General features: G+C 32.2%; 3 protein-coding genes across 3 annotated transcripts; 2 read left to right on the top strand and 1 right to left on the bottom strand.

The window, feature by feature from the left end:
* Window positions 1-4,692: 4,692 nt before the first annotated feature.
* LOC147066936 (uncharacterized) lies at window positions 4,693-9,645 on the top strand. The gene is made up of 3 exons (XM_085953853.1): window positions 4,693-4,990; window positions 5,857-6,038; window positions 6,638-9,645. Exons 1-3 carry the CDS (start codon window positions 4,834-4,836, stop codon window positions 7,316-7,318), a joined length of 1,020 nt encoding a protein of 339 aa, XP_085809979.1. The 5' UTR covers window positions 4,693-4,833; the 3' UTR covers window positions 7,319-9,645.
* Window positions 9,070-11,757, bottom strand: LOC147066935 (uncharacterized). The gene has a single exon (XM_085953851.1). The coding sequence runs from the start codon at window positions 11,620-11,622 to the stop codon at window positions 9,070-9,072; it is 2,553 nt and encodes an 850-aa protein (XP_085809977.1). The 5' UTR covers window positions 11,623-11,757.
* A 294-nt stretch (window positions 11,758-12,051) lies between these two features.
* Window positions 12,052-15,656, top strand: LOC147066934 (uncharacterized). Its single transcript, XM_085954729.1, has 2 exons — window positions 12,052-12,229; window positions 13,314-15,656. Exons 1-2 carry the CDS (start codon window positions 12,158-12,160, stop codon window positions 14,832-14,834), a joined length of 1,593 nt encoding a protein of 530 aa, XP_085810855.1. The 5' UTR covers window positions 12,052-12,157; the 3' UTR covers window positions 14,835-15,656.
* The last annotated feature ends 2,001 nt before the right edge of the window (window positions 15,657-17,657 follow it).

Raw genomic sequence — 17,657 nt, 5'->3', positions numbered from 1 at the left:
CAATTTTTTTTAAATTTAGTACGCAACAATCAAGATTTAAGAAACCATTATTATAGTAACGTGTATTTGACGGCAGTACGTTTTGGTCGCCGCGGAGGATTTCGGAACATTAGTGTATAGAAAATTAATAATTGGTTCTTTAATTAGTGTACAGGCTTAACGGTATGTAATGTATTAGAATAACTATTAAATTATTATTTTTTAATTTTTTTTTCTTCTCTATTGATAGCATCTAATATAATTATTATATTGAGGGTTTCTTATATCCATCAACCGTGTTAGTCTAGGATCAACGAGTTCAGGCAATATACAATTCATATAAATCTTGTCAGTTGTGATGTAAAGAGTAATATTGTTTTTATTATTCAATGAACTAGGTTCTTACCTCATTATATTTTTTACTTGTGTTAAATAATTACTAATAAATGCCTAAGGTGATTCCATTCAATTCAACTCGACATTAAATATATTAAATTTTAATGGATTTAAGTTTTGTACTATTTCATTTGAGTCGTTTTATGCGATCCTGGTTTCGCCTTTCGACATCGTCCGGCACTATGCGCACTCATCAAATATACACTGACAACGAAAGCAGCTAATTCTCACTTAACAATAAATTAATACAATAAAGTAAGGTAAAAACTTTATCACCTACCTATTAAGTCAAAGATCACTATTAAAAATTTAACAAACAATTAATTATGAATAGTTGAATTGTGGCAGTATGAAAAAAAAGATTTTACCACAAACCATCTGAAAAATACATATATCATAAAACATATACGTGATTTTGTGCCCCAAAAGACTTTTTTATTATTATTTTAACGATTAATAAAATTGTGACACATGTTTCAGTGGCCATTACGATGACAGCATTCGAAAACGTATTTTACTTTAAATTTTCGGTACTGTTCGGTTAAAGCGGATACAGCGGAAAACGCATTTTGATAATGCCAATAAACATACTCCTGGATACGTACGTCCCTTTGAAAATAACAAAACATGGCCACCCAGGTACATAAAAACTGTATTAAGTACATGCAAAGTTTTTCAAATCGCTTAAAGCCTAACCAAGTAGGTACATATTTATCAAAACAATTAAAGTCCACCTATATTTTATCTAAACTGCTCAAGACCAAAATATTTTTTTTTTTATAAATGGGTCACCGAACGAATACCTTCAGTACTTCCTTGTAGCCATCGTGGTTGTTAGATTCAATTATCTTACAATATCTCACATGCTGCAACCATTTCAATTACAAGAAAACAAATAATATAATAAATATAATAAAACTACATTTTTTTCAGTTTGACATTCAGTGGTACTATATGATGTTTGGTATTTTAGTCAACACAAATTATAGCACCTGGCATGCGTCCTGTGTTCGGAATAGAACGATACAAATAATTGCGACTAGCCAATTTGATTGTTACTGCAAAGAGAGTAGAGGTCATTTTTCCATGAGTCAAATAATATTGCTTCGGACTAAATTTTGGGAAAAAAAAGACGTCCTTACCCGTTGAAATTCCAGATCTTACTAACATTAGAAATAAGAAATTAGAAAAACTGTATGGATTAATCGATCAAATGGTCTCTTTTTGTTAATTTTGCAAAATAATTATATTTCTAAATTGTCTGAAAACAGGATAAATACATGAAAATGTACGACGTGTTTTGGTAATATAGCGTCACTAATTGTACCGAATTTATGGGGTTTTATTTATTTTTTTATTATAAATTATTATTTATAGTATTACGGAAATGTTATATTATAATAAAAAAATATTTTTATTGTGCAGTATATATTATTTTGTGAGAAAAAATCATTCAAAATTGGCTGATGTATACTCAAACTAAAATGGCTTTAAAATCTTTATTTTTCTGAAATTAAAAAAAGTACGTGAGTTAATCAATGAAATGTATTGTTTTACCCATTTCTCTCATACAATATATACCTGCAAAACTATTATTAAGTTCAACATTCATTGTGGCGTGACAGTCGTTTTGACCAATTTCGAAAACAGGACTTACTATTTGTCATTTATTTTAAAAAGTAAAGCGATTCGAAAAATTTTAATGACACAGAACGTTTTAGTTGAATACTATTTATTAGATTTTAAATAAATAAAGAGTTTATTGTGTATCAATTCGTTTTAAACATGCTTATCATTTCCGCGATTCCGAGAAGACAGGAAAAAACGGGTCCAATGGCCTTAAGCTTTTCTTTCTAATGGAAAATATTTCCTCTGCTTTCATTTTTTTGGCAACTTTTAGTTATTTCTACTGCTAATCAAAGGATCTCTCACCAGCCGGCCCGGCATCAAGCGTAAGGAGTTTTTTCTCCGGGTCAGCGGAAATACAGATTGATTTTTAGAATCCGCAAAATAAATGACAGATGGTCACCGTACATTAAGGTGAAATTTAAAACCAAGACATAAAACGCTCATAGAAGACATCAAAATTACAAAGGATACCATTTGGAATGTTTTACTTTATGATTCATTAAATCATCCCTTGATACACAAGTAAAATCACATTTACCGCATGCAAACTGCGTATATGCTCCATGAATAAGTTTATGACTAGCAAGAATACTTAAACTGTTACATTGATAACTACATTGGTTACAAGAAAACGGAATTTCACCGGAATCATTACAATCAAAAATATTAGAATCAATATGAGTTTGTTTTAGTTGGTCATTATTGATAGCTTCCACATTAAATTCATTCGTATCATATTCACGTTTAATAGACACACCTTTATGTAGTTTTCTGTGACATTTCATCAATTTCCGTCTCCGCGTAGAGTAATTACAAACTTCACAAGTCAAAAGTGGCTTTACTTTATCACGTTTTATAATTAACATTTTAGCTTCGTTCGATTCATTCTGCGGTAATATTTCACCTGTATACTGTTGAAGTTTATGTTCCCTTTTGTGCCTACGCATCAATCGTCTGCTGTCGGAAGAATAGTTACAAACATTGCAAATTTGTTCCACATCAGTTTTATAAGGTTTGGACTTCTTTTTCTTAAATTGCGTGGTGACAATGGCTTCATAGAGATCGTCTTGCACTACAGAGTCCACATTTTGCAAATAATCCGGATGCGATTCCACAACACATGATCTGTCTTTTTTTCTAACTCCTGATATATTCATTGACCCAAAGTGATGTTTTGATTTTTTCTTTGAGACTAATGTTTTTAAGTTAGACAGTACTATAGATGAATCATCAGAGGCATCTGAATTTTCCATTACAGCGCCATCTCGTGAATCTCGAACACTTTGCTGATTACTTCTTTTTAAGTCGGCTAAGCTCCTGTGACTTTTTTTAAGATGCATTTTACTTTTACGTCTTCCAGATATATTGCTCTGTTGTACATCATTAATACTAATTGATATACTAGGGTTGTTAGCGTTGTGATTGTTTTGTCTCTCTACATCCCGTGGAACACTGTAAACGGAAAAATAAATAAAATAACAAATAATATGTAATGAAATCTAGAGCTATCTACCGCAAAAGATTGGAAAATTTTAATTGGAATGAAATAATAATATAATAAATTAAAATTTATTAAAATATAATAAATTAGCTTTATATTTGTTGGTGAATATGGATAGATGTCTGCATACAATTTCAAATACTAATACTACAACACTTATATTAAAGAAAAAGTTCCAATGAGGTACTGACGGTGAATTTTTAATTTCTTTGACAAGTGATGTAAGTTCTCCATGGATTACTCTAAATATGTCATTGCGAATTTCCTTCATCAGTTCACGTCTCATCAAACTACGAACATCCATTCCTGTTGGATATTTTAGTAAATAAATATTGTACTGTATAACTGTAGAGCTATAAAATAAAAATTGAATATTTACTAATATATCCAATTAAATTAAATGAAAATATATTATTTTATTCACGAAAAGTATTGACAGTTCAAGTTTTTATCGAATTATCGACGATTGACACTGACCATAGACACTATATACTACTGACAGCTAATATTATTAACCATTGACAAAAATAAGCTATTTTATAAAAATAGCTCGGCCGAGTAGTTCAAGCCAGCATACAAAATTTTGTAAACCTTTCGTATAATATCGTATAAAATAAAATGTAGGTAGTATGTTTTTTTAAACATTAATAATATATTCAAGTAACGCATATTAAGCTAAAAGATTAATAATTGGTCTAATGTTTCTGAAAAACTAGTTTCAAATGGAATAGTTTACAATATAATAGTCTAAATAGAAAACTAAATGTATGATAAAAGCGCACTCAAGTAATTTTGGAATGCTCAGAAAGTTCAAATTATTACAATTTAACTTTATCAAATTTTATATAAACAAAATTTAAGAGAAATCTATCATAAAAACATACTTTTAAGTGTAATTCGAGATTTAAATAATATGATATAACAAAATAGTAGGTCGCGTTATGAAAAGCTATATATAGTTATTTTGTTATTAACTCAGACGTATAGAATTATTTAGTTTAACTAGATCAGTATTTTTTAGCAATCTATTCAGGATTATAGAATTTAATTAATAAATTCAATTTATTGATTAAGTATATTTTATTATTTTTAAAATCAAATAAATTGCATCTAGAAATCACTAGCCAGTGCAAAAATATTTGAAAAATAGTGTTGGCCTGGCAGTACTGATATTATGTCAATGCGCTGGCGCTAAAAAAGTGACATTTCAGACAAGTCGCAGGAAAGTATAAAGGCATTGATCCATAATAAACAACAAATCGAAGTATCGTTATCATTCCTTTTGAGTTTGAGGAACGAAAATAAACTTTATCGAACAACTGTCACCAATGGCGCCAATTAAACTAAATGATAACAAAATAATTCAACTTTTGGAAGTTTACGAAAAATGTGCATGCCTCTGGGATGCCAAATTGGAAAGCTATAAAAATAAGCAAGCTCGAGATGAAGCCTATGACACCATGTTAGAAACTCTTAGAGTTCCAGGTAATAAACCTATTGTTAAAATCTGTTCTAATATAACTGAAATCCTTCCACAGGCTAGGGTTTGTAATAGTACCTATAGATCTTTCTTTAATTCTAATTCTGATGCAAAATAAACAAAAACCACATATTATTTTTTGTAAAGCCTAGTACATGCCTACACACACGTGTCTGCAAACAAATGAACAATATATAATCATCAATTATCATTTCTGGCACTACAACCTTTGGCCTCCAAAAACTTTTTCAATCATGAATGATCCAGCACCGACACAGTCCAATTGATTTTGCTGAGTATACTTAAATCCCCTGTGACGCAGTCCAGCTGTCTCAGTTTCGGCTGCGTATGTATAATTTTACAAACGTTATAAAAGAATTGTTTACAAACATTTTAAATATTACTATAAAAAGGGGTAGGTACTGTTCGGTTATGAGGAATACAGCGGAAAACACTTTTTGAAAATACCCGATATACTGGATTATTTGTTAGCTTGGGTTAGTTTTGGTTAGGTTAACCTAACAAATAATCCAATATATTGGGTATTTTCAAAATGTGTTTTCCGCTGTATTCCTCATAACCGAACAGTACCTAAAAAGCCCCATATTTTTTTATTCTGCTGCAAATGCACTGACAAACAAGCAAGTGTGGATATTTTTACAGACAAATTGTATGCTTTCATGAAAGTAGGGAGATGTGATCGTACAAAAGCGCACAATTTTTTAGGATGGGGGACCCTCAAAACTACATATCATTTAATAGCAATATATTTATAATTGTAGGGGCGAAAGTTCACAGACAATTATATAATTTGATTGTGGGAAGGCATCTGTATGTCTGTACCTTAAGATATCCATTCACTCTTTTTCAGGTCTTACTGTTAGAGAATTAAGAAACAAAATCAAATCAATCAGAAGCACTTACATCCAAGAATTTAGAAAGTTGACACAGTATATTGCGAAGTACGGCAATGAGTATGCGCCCCGACTGGTATGGTTTTCTCGTGCTGATGCATTTCTTCGGCAGGTATACGTTCCAAGAAAAGACATTTTGGTAAGGCTGAGTTTGATATTACTCATTCACTTTTGATTGAATATAACGATTGCTATTTTTCAACGGCTTTTCGGAAGTTTCCTTTATATAATTCGTAAATTTTTGTGGTCGCCATTTATTTTTCTAAAATTAACGTTTTGATATCAATCAATTATTGTTCTAGTCAGTCTTTTCTGTAGGTATACACAGTATGGTATCTTTATTTGAAACCTTCATCCCCAAAATATTCATGGGAGTTTCACTAAAACACCCTTCCCTTGCTAGGGGGTCCTCAAAATCAGCCTTCTGTGTTTTGCCTATCTATAAAAAATCTAGTAACAATAAGTATAATAAAATGCTTTAAATCAAACTCGCTTTTTTAAAGGAAATAAACTTAATTTCAGAATTATCCACCAGCAACTAAAAAAATAAATGTAAAAACTCATTTTTTATTACATCTTATGTATAGAGGATATAGGGATTTTATAATTTCATATTTTTTAATAAAATAAAACGTCGTTTTCCATATCCATACAAACCTGCACGCAAACGTCACCTTCCCTTATTATTTATATTTGTTAACATCTGACATCATACCTTGTAATCTTTGTGTTTTACAGGACGGTACACCAATAGTAAAAGAAATCGATTATGATGATTACATTAATGTAAAAGGAAAACCAGACAATACTGCTACTGAGAATGCAAACGACTTTTCTGATAATCATTTTGATGACAACTCTACTAATAATATGCAAATGCCTTTAGATGACCTGTACCAAAATCAAAACACTACCAATAACTGTGGCGAAGTAGTCGAACAAGATGTATTGGTCAGTGATACAATACAAAGTGAAATAAATTTACCCTGTAATAATTTGCAACAGCCTTCAACATCCACTAATAATAAACAGATACCAAAGTTACATCAAAACCATATCCCAAAGCGAAAAACAACTTTAGACGATAATGCCAAGCATAGAAAACAAACCAATGACGTCATGCCATGGAATTTGATGGAGCCGTTGAAAAAGCGGAAGAAACACACTAGCAATAATGAATTTGATCTATTCGCCACTTTTATAGAAGTACAGCTACAAAAATTACCAGTGCATTTGGCTCTTAGGTGTCAAAATAGTATACAAGTCATGTTGACTGATGAACGTTTAAGGATATATGAAGAATCACGTAATAAGAATACTTTAAATGAAATGCCTAATTCGAGTATGCATAATTATTCGCTACCGGAAAGAGGAAATTCTAGTAAAAATGATTCTTGTTTTGTGGCGGTGAAGTCGTAATTGACAGTATTATGAATAATTAGGCTTTTATTACATTTTAAAACTTCAATGTGCAAATAATAAATTTTACTTTTGACAAACATGAAAACTAGTCTATTTCTCGATGATTTATCCAGGATTACCTTTACTTCACCTTGATTTTGATGCAATGTTTTAGTATTTTGAAAAATCCAAGAAATAATCGGAACGAGTAGGATTCAAACTCACATCTTTCTTGCTCATGTGCGTGTCCTCATCTTTTGAGCGGTCTATTTTGCAGTGTTTTTTTAACATGTTTTCAATAAGAATCTAATTAATATTCTTAAATATGTATTGTTTGTGTATTCAGTATTGAATAAAAAAACAATTTCATTGAAAATGTAGCTATAGCCGATTTAAAATTTAGATAGATACTAACTACATTACCACATACATATTCACACTTAACAAGAGAAAGAATGTTAATACTTACATTGAACTTTTATTTCTGGAGCTGCTCTTGTTATATTGATATATCGATGAGATTTTATGTCAATATCGTTACTGAAGATTGTATGCACCAAAATCATACATTAACAATTTTACTGTAGTTTGGATATTCATAAAGCAAAATAAAATTTTATCGGCTGCACATCGCTCCGATTGCTTTTTATGGGAAACAAAACTAGTTGGAAATGTAAAAACTGAATGCATAAAATCTATGTGAAATTGGCTTAATAATATAACCCATTCAAATTCAATAGCAATTACCACATTTGTTCCTCAGAGAAAAATCTAGGTATTCAAAGGAATATTAACACTTCACCAACTGCTTCAGCCACCGGCGTGTGTTGTCGCAGCCGAACACAAAGCACTGGAGATATCAATGGCGGCGTCTTTGGACATGTGCAACTTTGCCATACAAAATAAATTCGATATCCGATTTTCACCACTTTAAAAAATTATCGACATATGGTTGAACCTACACTCGAAATATTAATTCACAGTACCCAGTCATCTCAAAATCCTTGTTATATGTTTTTACTCCATAACTTTCATTCACCCATACATTAAAATTTTTTGACCATGTTCGATCCTAAGAAGATCATAATGGGCCTCCATTTAGTGGAGGTTTGTATTACAGATTTTTTTGTTTTATTAAGTGAAATGGATATTAGCCACTTGCTCAACCTATGAAGTCCATAGTCCATCTCGACATGAAAAACAATATCTGTATTTTCCAGACCCATGATTTGAACCTGAAACCCACACGCGGTAAAAAAAAAATGGTCATAAATTGGGTGATAACCGTTTTAAAACCTTCATTCTTTCCATGAATAGGTTCATATTTTGAAATGAAACTTTGATTAATTACATTGCAGTAATAACTGTATTTAGGAGATAAATGACAGTAGACATTTAAAATTCCTCATAGTCCAATACAAAAGGCGCTGCCATTTCATTCGGGGGATCTGGGTTCAATTCCCGATGAGGTCACAATATATTTATGTGATTTTCTCAGTCTGGATGTGTGTAATTGTTTCACTTCCATTACCAACTGTACTACTGTTACACTATACCACTGCAGCGGTGAAAGGTAGAGGTAGGCTGTGGACATCTGACATAAATAGTACACAATAAACTAGTATGTCATATTTACTTGTTTTCGTTGAACTAAAAAGCATGAAGTTGCCATTTCAAAGGTAGATTACATATAAAAACAATATGTGGAGTAAATATTTTTTATTAACTTTCATAAGCAGATATTGAAAAGATATTTACACATTTAATCTTCAGTCTTGAAAATAATCAAAGTCTTGATATGATCTAAAAGCATCGCAGTCCACCGACATCATCAAAACACCTTTATTCATGACTATCTCGATGGCATTAGCCGAATCTCTATGATTTCTAGGTTCATGCAACTGTTCTTTGTTCAAATTATTATTATACCTTTTTGCGTAGTCAGATAAAGGAGAATTATTGTGCTTGACTTCATTAAAATGTAGTTTATCATTATGTTGAATAAATGAATTATTGGTGTTGTTTCTGAGTTCAATTTCAGCGCCTTTATTGTTACTATTATATGAAATAAAAGAATTGTTGGAGTTTTGTATTTGGGTTGAATTCTGTTTCTTGTCGATTTCACAATGTTTAGATAAATTATCATTCCTCGAATTAACGAAAGAACCACTATGGTTGATCGTCTGATTTAATATACGGATTTTGCCTGTGTTATAATTTTGTGAAAAACTATTGCTTTCTATTTCTGTTACACTGTTGTTATGATTGGCATTGTACTGTATAAAGGAATTGCTATGATTATTGACACAGTTGAGGCCATTTTTGTATTGAATAAATGATTTTTCAATTTTATTCGTACATTTCTTATTGATTACTTCATTATTTCTAATTTCATTCGAGCCACGTTTCTCAGCAACATCATAGGTGATTGCAGTATTATGATTTTCAATTTGATTGTAGTATGATTGATTATTATTTATGTGAGTCTCGGTGTAACTCAAATTAGATTTATCATTGTCATTATACTGAATACAACAATCATGATTCTTGAATTGCGGACAATTATTTACAGGAATCCCGCCACTACCTGTCTCATTTGAAATTAGCTGAGTAATATTATAACGCGAGGAAGAATTGCTGTTACTCTGCACATTGTTTATGTAATATTTTTCATGACCATCGTTGTCAGTAGGATGTATGCTATGGGCATCGTATTGGCTAAAACTATCGTGATTCACAACACGGTTCAATGAGCATCCTTCATTTGTAATAATAGCAGATGTTACGTGCGATACATTCTGTTTCTGACCAACATTGCATTGCACAATTGAATTGCTATGATTATCCGAATGATTTGAATGATTTTCATAATTTGTAATATTATTTTTGTGTTCGGTTGGATGCTGTTGGTTGTCGTGATCATTGTATTGAAGAATGGGATTAATTATATTCCTGTTTGCATTGTAATTTCCCTGAAACGTATCACCTACAACAGCATTAAAACAATATTTCTTATTAATATCAATTTTGATCATGTCATCACACATTGTTTTCTTTTTTAAATCACCATCTTTCTCAATAATCAATGTTCTAGAAGAGATTCCTGTATTATCATTTTGATTCAAGTACTTCATACTGTTTTTAGAACTTATCTTAGTATCCAAATTTTTGAGATTATTGTCCGTATCTTTTTGTTCCTCAGAACTATGTTTTTTCATATGTTTTCTTAAAGAATTTTCATATTTGTAAGTAAAATTACACAAGTTACACATAAACTTCATTTCTTTGCCATGTTTATGCATGTGGTGTTTTAAATTAACATTTTGCGCAGTTTCAAATACACATAAACTACATTTGAATATCTTTTCACCTGTTTTATGTTGCTGGACATGACTGTTCATTGTGTATTTATTGAAAGTTTTAAAGTTGCACTTATCACAGTGAAGAGTATTCTTTTCAGGGTCGTGCGACAGGCGGTGATGTTTCAGTGAAGTTAAGTGCACGGTTTTAAACTGGCAACTGTCTACCCCGCACGAGTATTTCTTGTCTTTCAGGTGCATCCTCCGGTGAGAGATCATTGCATTTTTAGTTTTAGTCCTCCGTCCGCATATTTCACACATATAGTTTTTGTTTTCCAGGTGTGTTTGACTGTGGGCTTGAAAATGTCCTTTAACATGAGTAGAATATCCACAAACTTTGCAAACATGTATTGAACGATTCACTATTTCATTAGTTTCAGGGTGTTTATTGGCAACGTGTCTTATGTAATACTGTTTGAACTTGGTAATGTAATTGCACAGCAGACATTTCCAATCGGTTTGTTCGGTGTGCTTCGACAGTTTGTGATGTCTGACTGCTGCTTTATTCTTGCATATAACACTGCAGAGGTCGCAACGGTATCGCTGTTCGACAAACGTTCTCTGCACCTTGACAAAATCAGCCACATCTTTTGTAATGGTTTCCACGACTTCCTTTTGAACTTCAACTAAAACAGGCACATAGGAAAGTTGAGGTTTTCCTTTAAAATGAACCGTCGGGTGTTTTTTTAAATAGTGTTGATTTAAATAACTCCTTTTTCGGTAAAGAAGTCCACATTTTTTGCACATAAATGGCAATTTGCCCACTACTTTTCTGCCATTATGGTCGGATATTACATGAATTCTGAGTTTTAGTATACTTTCATACATATTTTCACAGACGAGGCACTCAAACGTATTGCTTTCTACATGCGGTGCTTTTTTAATTGTTTTCTTTAAGCGTTTTACCTTCGGTAAAATTAATTTTGACGGGACTGAAATATCTGATAGACCTGGAGCCTCCATAACCAAATTGTGATTTTATGGTTTACATGTCATGATTGGACGCTAGAAGTATTACTATCATAGACTATGTTATTGTATTGTTAAGAAATTATAAAACATAAAGTTTCAATATAATCGTAGTTCAGTTACAATTACAAACGTCAAACGCGAAAAATCATAGACTAAAAGTTGCGTTAATAAATTACCATTAGAAAAAAAATATTAAATATAGTGGCCTCATGAAGTACCTAGGTAGTTTCATCCCATGATCATATTTAATTACGACAAAAAAATATTAGCCCATTTTTATATACAGATTCTCAAATGAGAGGTTAATAATAACTATGTGATTTCAATCTGTTATATCTTGTTAATATTGGAGCGGTTTAGAGTGTGCCAATATTTCACTATTATTTGGGTTACCTGAATCTGGCAATAATACCGTTCCACAGACATTATTTGTGTTTTGTTTACTTACTTGCTGTCAAAATATTGCACAAAAGATTTCCGAAAATAATGTATTAAATTGATTTTGTAGTATCAATGATAGTCCGAAATGAAGCCTAATAATCCCCTAGAAAATGTTGTATTCATAAAAGCTGAGATAAAGACTGAATCCGACGACGAGGTACGTATATATAATATATATATCAATTAAAATAATAATATCTTATCACTAAGGCCCTCCTCCTACGGCGCAACTGAAATCTGACAGAACTGGTTTGTGAAGGATCTCATAAACTGGCCAATGTGATGCTTCGCACACAGCGCTACTGAAACCCAGTTGAAATAATAATCACATAACCTCAAACTGTCAAACTGGACTATCAGCTGTGTTGTACAAAAACTGACAACACGCGCGCTGCAGCGTTTACAATTAGGTTATTTTAATTTTCCGATTAATATTTAACAAACAATGTCTTCGAGCGGGTCAAGTGATGAGTAGACAAAATAAAAGGAAATATTGGATTCATCCTTATATAGAAAGGAACATAAACTGCAGACTATTCGTTGCTGCAAAGGAACTGCAAGAAACTGATTCCAAATTTCTGGCTTTCTATAGAATGTACAAGGAAAGCTACTTTGAGCTTGTTAGGATCATCACTCCTGCCATTCAAAAAGAAAATACAAATATGCGGGAATGCGTGAGTCCCGAGGAGAGGATCTTAATAATTCTGAGGTGCCTTTCCTACTTCATTCCAAGCCTTTTCCGTAATATCTCTACGGGAATATTGTGGTAGCCTGTAATTATACAGACAGGGGTGTCTCTCGACTTCTGCCACAAAATTTAAATTAAACGTCTGTTCGCTCATCTTGTACTTTTGAGTTTTGACGTCTCTGGTTGTTTCGGTTTTTACGATATGACGCTAGCGTCTTTACGAAGTGCTACCAATTTTGGTAAGAAAATATGATTTTTCACCGAAATCTAATGATGTTGGTACCACTGTTTTACGGTGACTGGAAACTTCAGAGACTGCGCGACTAGCATGTCGCATCTCTTCGCGACCGTTTTGAAGCTGAGAGATTCCGGTCTCGCCGTCAGCGAGCCGCCATTGAAATACATTAGCTAGATACTGGCTGGAATTTTAGTTTCAGTTTCGACGGACATAAGTTGCGCAGTGGGAGGATGGCCTTAGTTGACAACTTAAATAGGAATTCGATTTGATACTAAAAGAAGACACTAATATCACTATAGTTTCCTTGTTTTTCAGGAATGTGACACCAGTAAAAGACTTATTTCTAAGGAAAGCGACAATAAGGTTCACGGGTCAAAACATGTCATAAAAGAAAAGCCGAAGAAAATAAATAAGAAAAATTACAAGGATAAATTAAATAAAGTTGAAAATGTCAATTCACTGTATGAGGTTTTTGACACTGACATCATAGAAGATGCGCATGGTCAATGGACATGCAATAAATGTGGATTAAAATATGTCAACCGAACACGTTTGGTATACCACATGCGTAGGTTGCATAACGTAGTGACGAATTTCAAATTTAAATGTCAACATTGCGGTCTCGAATACGGCAGACTAGAAGGTCTTAAAAAACATATTAAAAGAAAACATGAAGCACCAAAATTTACTGTGTCTTTAAAACCTAATGTGGAATATAACTGCAAGTATTGTGGATCAGTTTACGGGTTCAAACAGAGTTTATACCGTCACATGAAGATTAAACATTTACAAACAGACCCAACCCAAGTATTGCAGACTTGTACATTTTGCCCGGCAACTTTTACTCAAAGTCACAACCTTTTACATCACATCAGAAGAATGCACGATGTGGATGAAGTATTCTGTGATCAATGTGGAATGAAATTTCTAGGAAAGAACGCATTGATTCTGCATATTGAAAGTGAACATAATAAAAACGACTTGAAATTAAATACTAATGAACATTTAAATTATGATGAAATGCTTAAAATTTATAACCAAGGTAGTATTAAATGGTATAAAAACACTTTTCTGAGTAATGGAAGAAAGCAGTGCAAATTTTGTGACCAGATTCTTTCAAATACTAATAGAATAAAGTATCACATTAGAACGAAGCATTCTGACGAGTATGCTAAGCTCAAAAAAGAAATGGATGATATTGAGTCACTGGATAAAAAGTTTGATTGTATTATATGCGGGCAGAAGTATAAAAATTCAGTTACGCTACGATTTCACATTAAGCTCAAACATAATACCATTAAAGTGACTAACGATAAATCGTTTACCTGCGAATACTGTGGTCTTTTATTCACATCTCATACAAGTCTTGTTTATCATTTAAAGAAAAAGCATTTAGGGACTGAATCTGAAGAAATGAAAGGAAAATATGACCTTGTTCATGTTGAAGTAGAAAAAGAAATCTCAGAGAAGATCAGCAAACAGACAGATGATGGTAATGTCCACGAAGAATTGGTTAAAGTTAAAAAGACAACTGTGGAAAAAAGATATCAGTGCGACCTTTGCGGTCATACTTGTAAAAATATACAATCTATTAAACACCACAAGATTGCTAAGCACACAAAGACAAATGAACATGTGATAAAATGCCCTCATTGTGATTATGTGACTAAATTTAAACAATATTTACAAAAACATATTTTGGTGAAGCATTCAGATCTAAAGGAAACCAAGAATCACCCAACGTTTGTCTGTGAAGTGTGTGGGTATAACACTCAGTTCAAGTATCGCCTTAATAGACATTTAAACACTCATCATACAGATAAAAAGTTTCTGTGAGAATTTTGTGAACACGTTTATGATTCGCAGAGGTCTTTAATGAGTCCAAAAAACACACACTAAAAAAAAGTTTATTAGATTAACATTGTAACAATGAGCGTGGGTTCTTGTGCACTTTTCATTTTGAAGAATGTGGCCCACAGTGGAATATTAAATTGTATGTCTCTAAAGCCGTGGGTGCTTACTGGATTGAATCCCGAATTTAGCCAAAAATCATCTCCGGCCTGTATGCTCCATATATATAGGAGTGAAAATGATGAATATGGCAACATGACATTTTTATTAAAAAACTAGGAGTAAAGTAAAAAAGTCATGCAAAATATTATCGATCTCCACAGAGTAGGGGTTATAGTATACTACTACTCATTGAAAAAACATGTATTTTTGCTAACCAGCGGATTAATAAACCTGCCCACAGCTTGTCAGATATAACAAACTAATAAGTATGTATCTACTTATTCCTAGGTTTCTCTATGCTGTGGTGGGCTTTGCTTTATTTTTAGATTTAAAATGACCACCAGAAATGTTAGATAACTTCTGTTGTAAAATCATACAGTTTTGAGTGTCTGCAGTTGGTAGCTTGTTAATCTTGCCATGTGGCATTGTAATTACACCGTGCCATAAAATTCACAAGTCAAACAATGTGTAAGGATAGTAATAAAACAGTAGATTAGTAAAAAGATTTTTATTTGAAGAATCCTCTAATTCAAGTAATAAATGTGTATTACACAGTCATGTATTTTGAATCGGTACAATGAATGTAATTTTATACAAGTTAAGGAAATATTTTTCACTTATATTAAAATGATGATGCTGACTTATAATTGTAAATGTTGTTTTTTTATGAAAACCACTTAGTTAATATGCTTATAAACTAAAAAGAAAATTCCATGACAAAAATCCATAGACTTCATCAAATTTAAGACCTTTTCTGAGAATTATGTGAAGAAAAAGAGGAAGATTTTGAGCAACTACTTATTATTCACAGAAGTTTGTTTGTTATCAAAAGATAATATTTTTGTATTCTTATTCCTCATTGCACTGTGGTACAGTATTCTATCATTAAATTTACTGGTGATCAATAATTTGGAGAAGAGGTAGCTAGTGCCAAGTGTGATATATTGTATTTGTCAGATATGTTTATTCGAAAAACTAAATTAAATTTTTTCAAAATTACAAGCGGGAAAATTGTAATCCTATAACGTGTAAAGAAGTCATTCACGCTCTTCTCGGAAAACTCATTCTGTCAAAATCATTGGCGATTATTGCCATTACAGTACAAGATGATGATCTTTTTATGTTTATTGAGCAATTGAAACAGTTTCGAGAAACTGAAACAGACAATTTATTTGAGATTGGGTGGCAGACGCATTTGGTGTGAATGCAATTAATTGGTGCTGAAACTAAATTACATAAAAATCTCGTAGGTGCATGACCCTAAGGGTACATAGAATCGCTGCTTGACTGCAGTCGACAATGGTATGATTTTACTGCTTACATGACAATGTTGCAATCTGTTATTAAAACTATGAATCTAACGATATTCTTTGTGATACCAGTGAGCGAGATATTGCAATTTCACCATTGTGTAAGGTTTTTGACCTGTGTTTAGCACACTCGGTGGACTAATAATGCTCGCTGCTTGGTTTACATCGTTATGAAAATACCTAAACATATTATAACATCAATGTATTACATTATTAATTATTACAAATATATTAACATGATTGATGATTCATGGTGTGCACCGACAGACCTACGAAGTGATAAGAGAGCTCAAGTTAGATGTAAACAAAAAAAGATAATTGAATTATGCAAACGTTGAAGTGTATAAGATTTTTTAGATTTCACAGTTATTCGCAAAAAACTTTTCCCCATATTGTTAAAATATTATGAAATATAGGTCGTTACACCATTTTTTTTTTTTTTTTTTAATACATTTCATATTGCGAATATACTGAAAGTAAATAGAAAGATATAGTATATTATTTTTTGCAACAAAAAATGCATTTTGGCACAAATGTGTAGACGTGGATTCATACTTCAATATCTATTAGAAATTTCAATATCTACACTGTGTAACTTATGGTATGTATGGAGAATAGTATACAAACTGCAGAAGTTAACAATGTTATTAGCGAGCTAATGAAATTACCAACAAACTAAACCTAAAAAAGGACAGGGCTATAAGGCAAACAACATTGGACCAGTATGTTAACTTTAATAAGTAGTTTGTACGAGGGTGGGTCAATAATTCCTTAGAAAAAAGCATTAAAACAGTTTTTATTTTTGTATTTTTTTTTTATTTCTCAACATAATCTCCCTGGAGCTCAATACACTTGGTTAGACGTTTCTCAATTTTTTTTAAACCGTCAGAAAAATAAGTTTTCGGAAGGTCCTCAAAATAAGCATTTGTCCGATCGATGACTTCTTCATTTGAAAAAAAACGTTGTCCACTTAGCCATTTTTTTAAGTTTGGGAAAAGGAAAAAGTCACTGGGGGCTAAATCTGGCGAATACGGTGGGTGGTCGACCAATTCGAACTTCAATTCTTCAATTTTAGCCATTGATCGTAAACATGTGTGAACACGGGCATTGTCCTGATGAAAGAGGATTTTTTTCCTGTTTAAATGAGGCCGTTTTTCTTCAATTTCGTTTTTTAGCTGGTCCAATAAAGATGCCTTTTCGCCTTCTTTGGACATGGTTCGCCTTTCGCAATCCACTGCTTTGACTGTTCTTTCGTCTCGGGAGTATAGTGGTGTATCCATGTTTCATCTACAGTCACAAAGCGACGAAAAAATTCATCCGGATTGCGTTGCATGAG

Source organism: Rhyacophila brunnea, unplaced genomic scaffold (assembly GCF_057557595.1).
Source record: "Rhyacophila brunnea isolate RB1 unplaced genomic scaffold, BYU_Rbru_1.0 scaffold_4, whole genome shotgun sequence".
Taxonomy (NCBI): domain Eukaryota; kingdom Metazoa; phylum Arthropoda; class Insecta; order Trichoptera; family Rhyacophilidae; genus Rhyacophila; species Rhyacophila brunnea.
The sequence above is the reverse complement of the archived record's forward strand: the minus strand, read 5'-3'. Positions and strand labels throughout refer to the sequence as shown.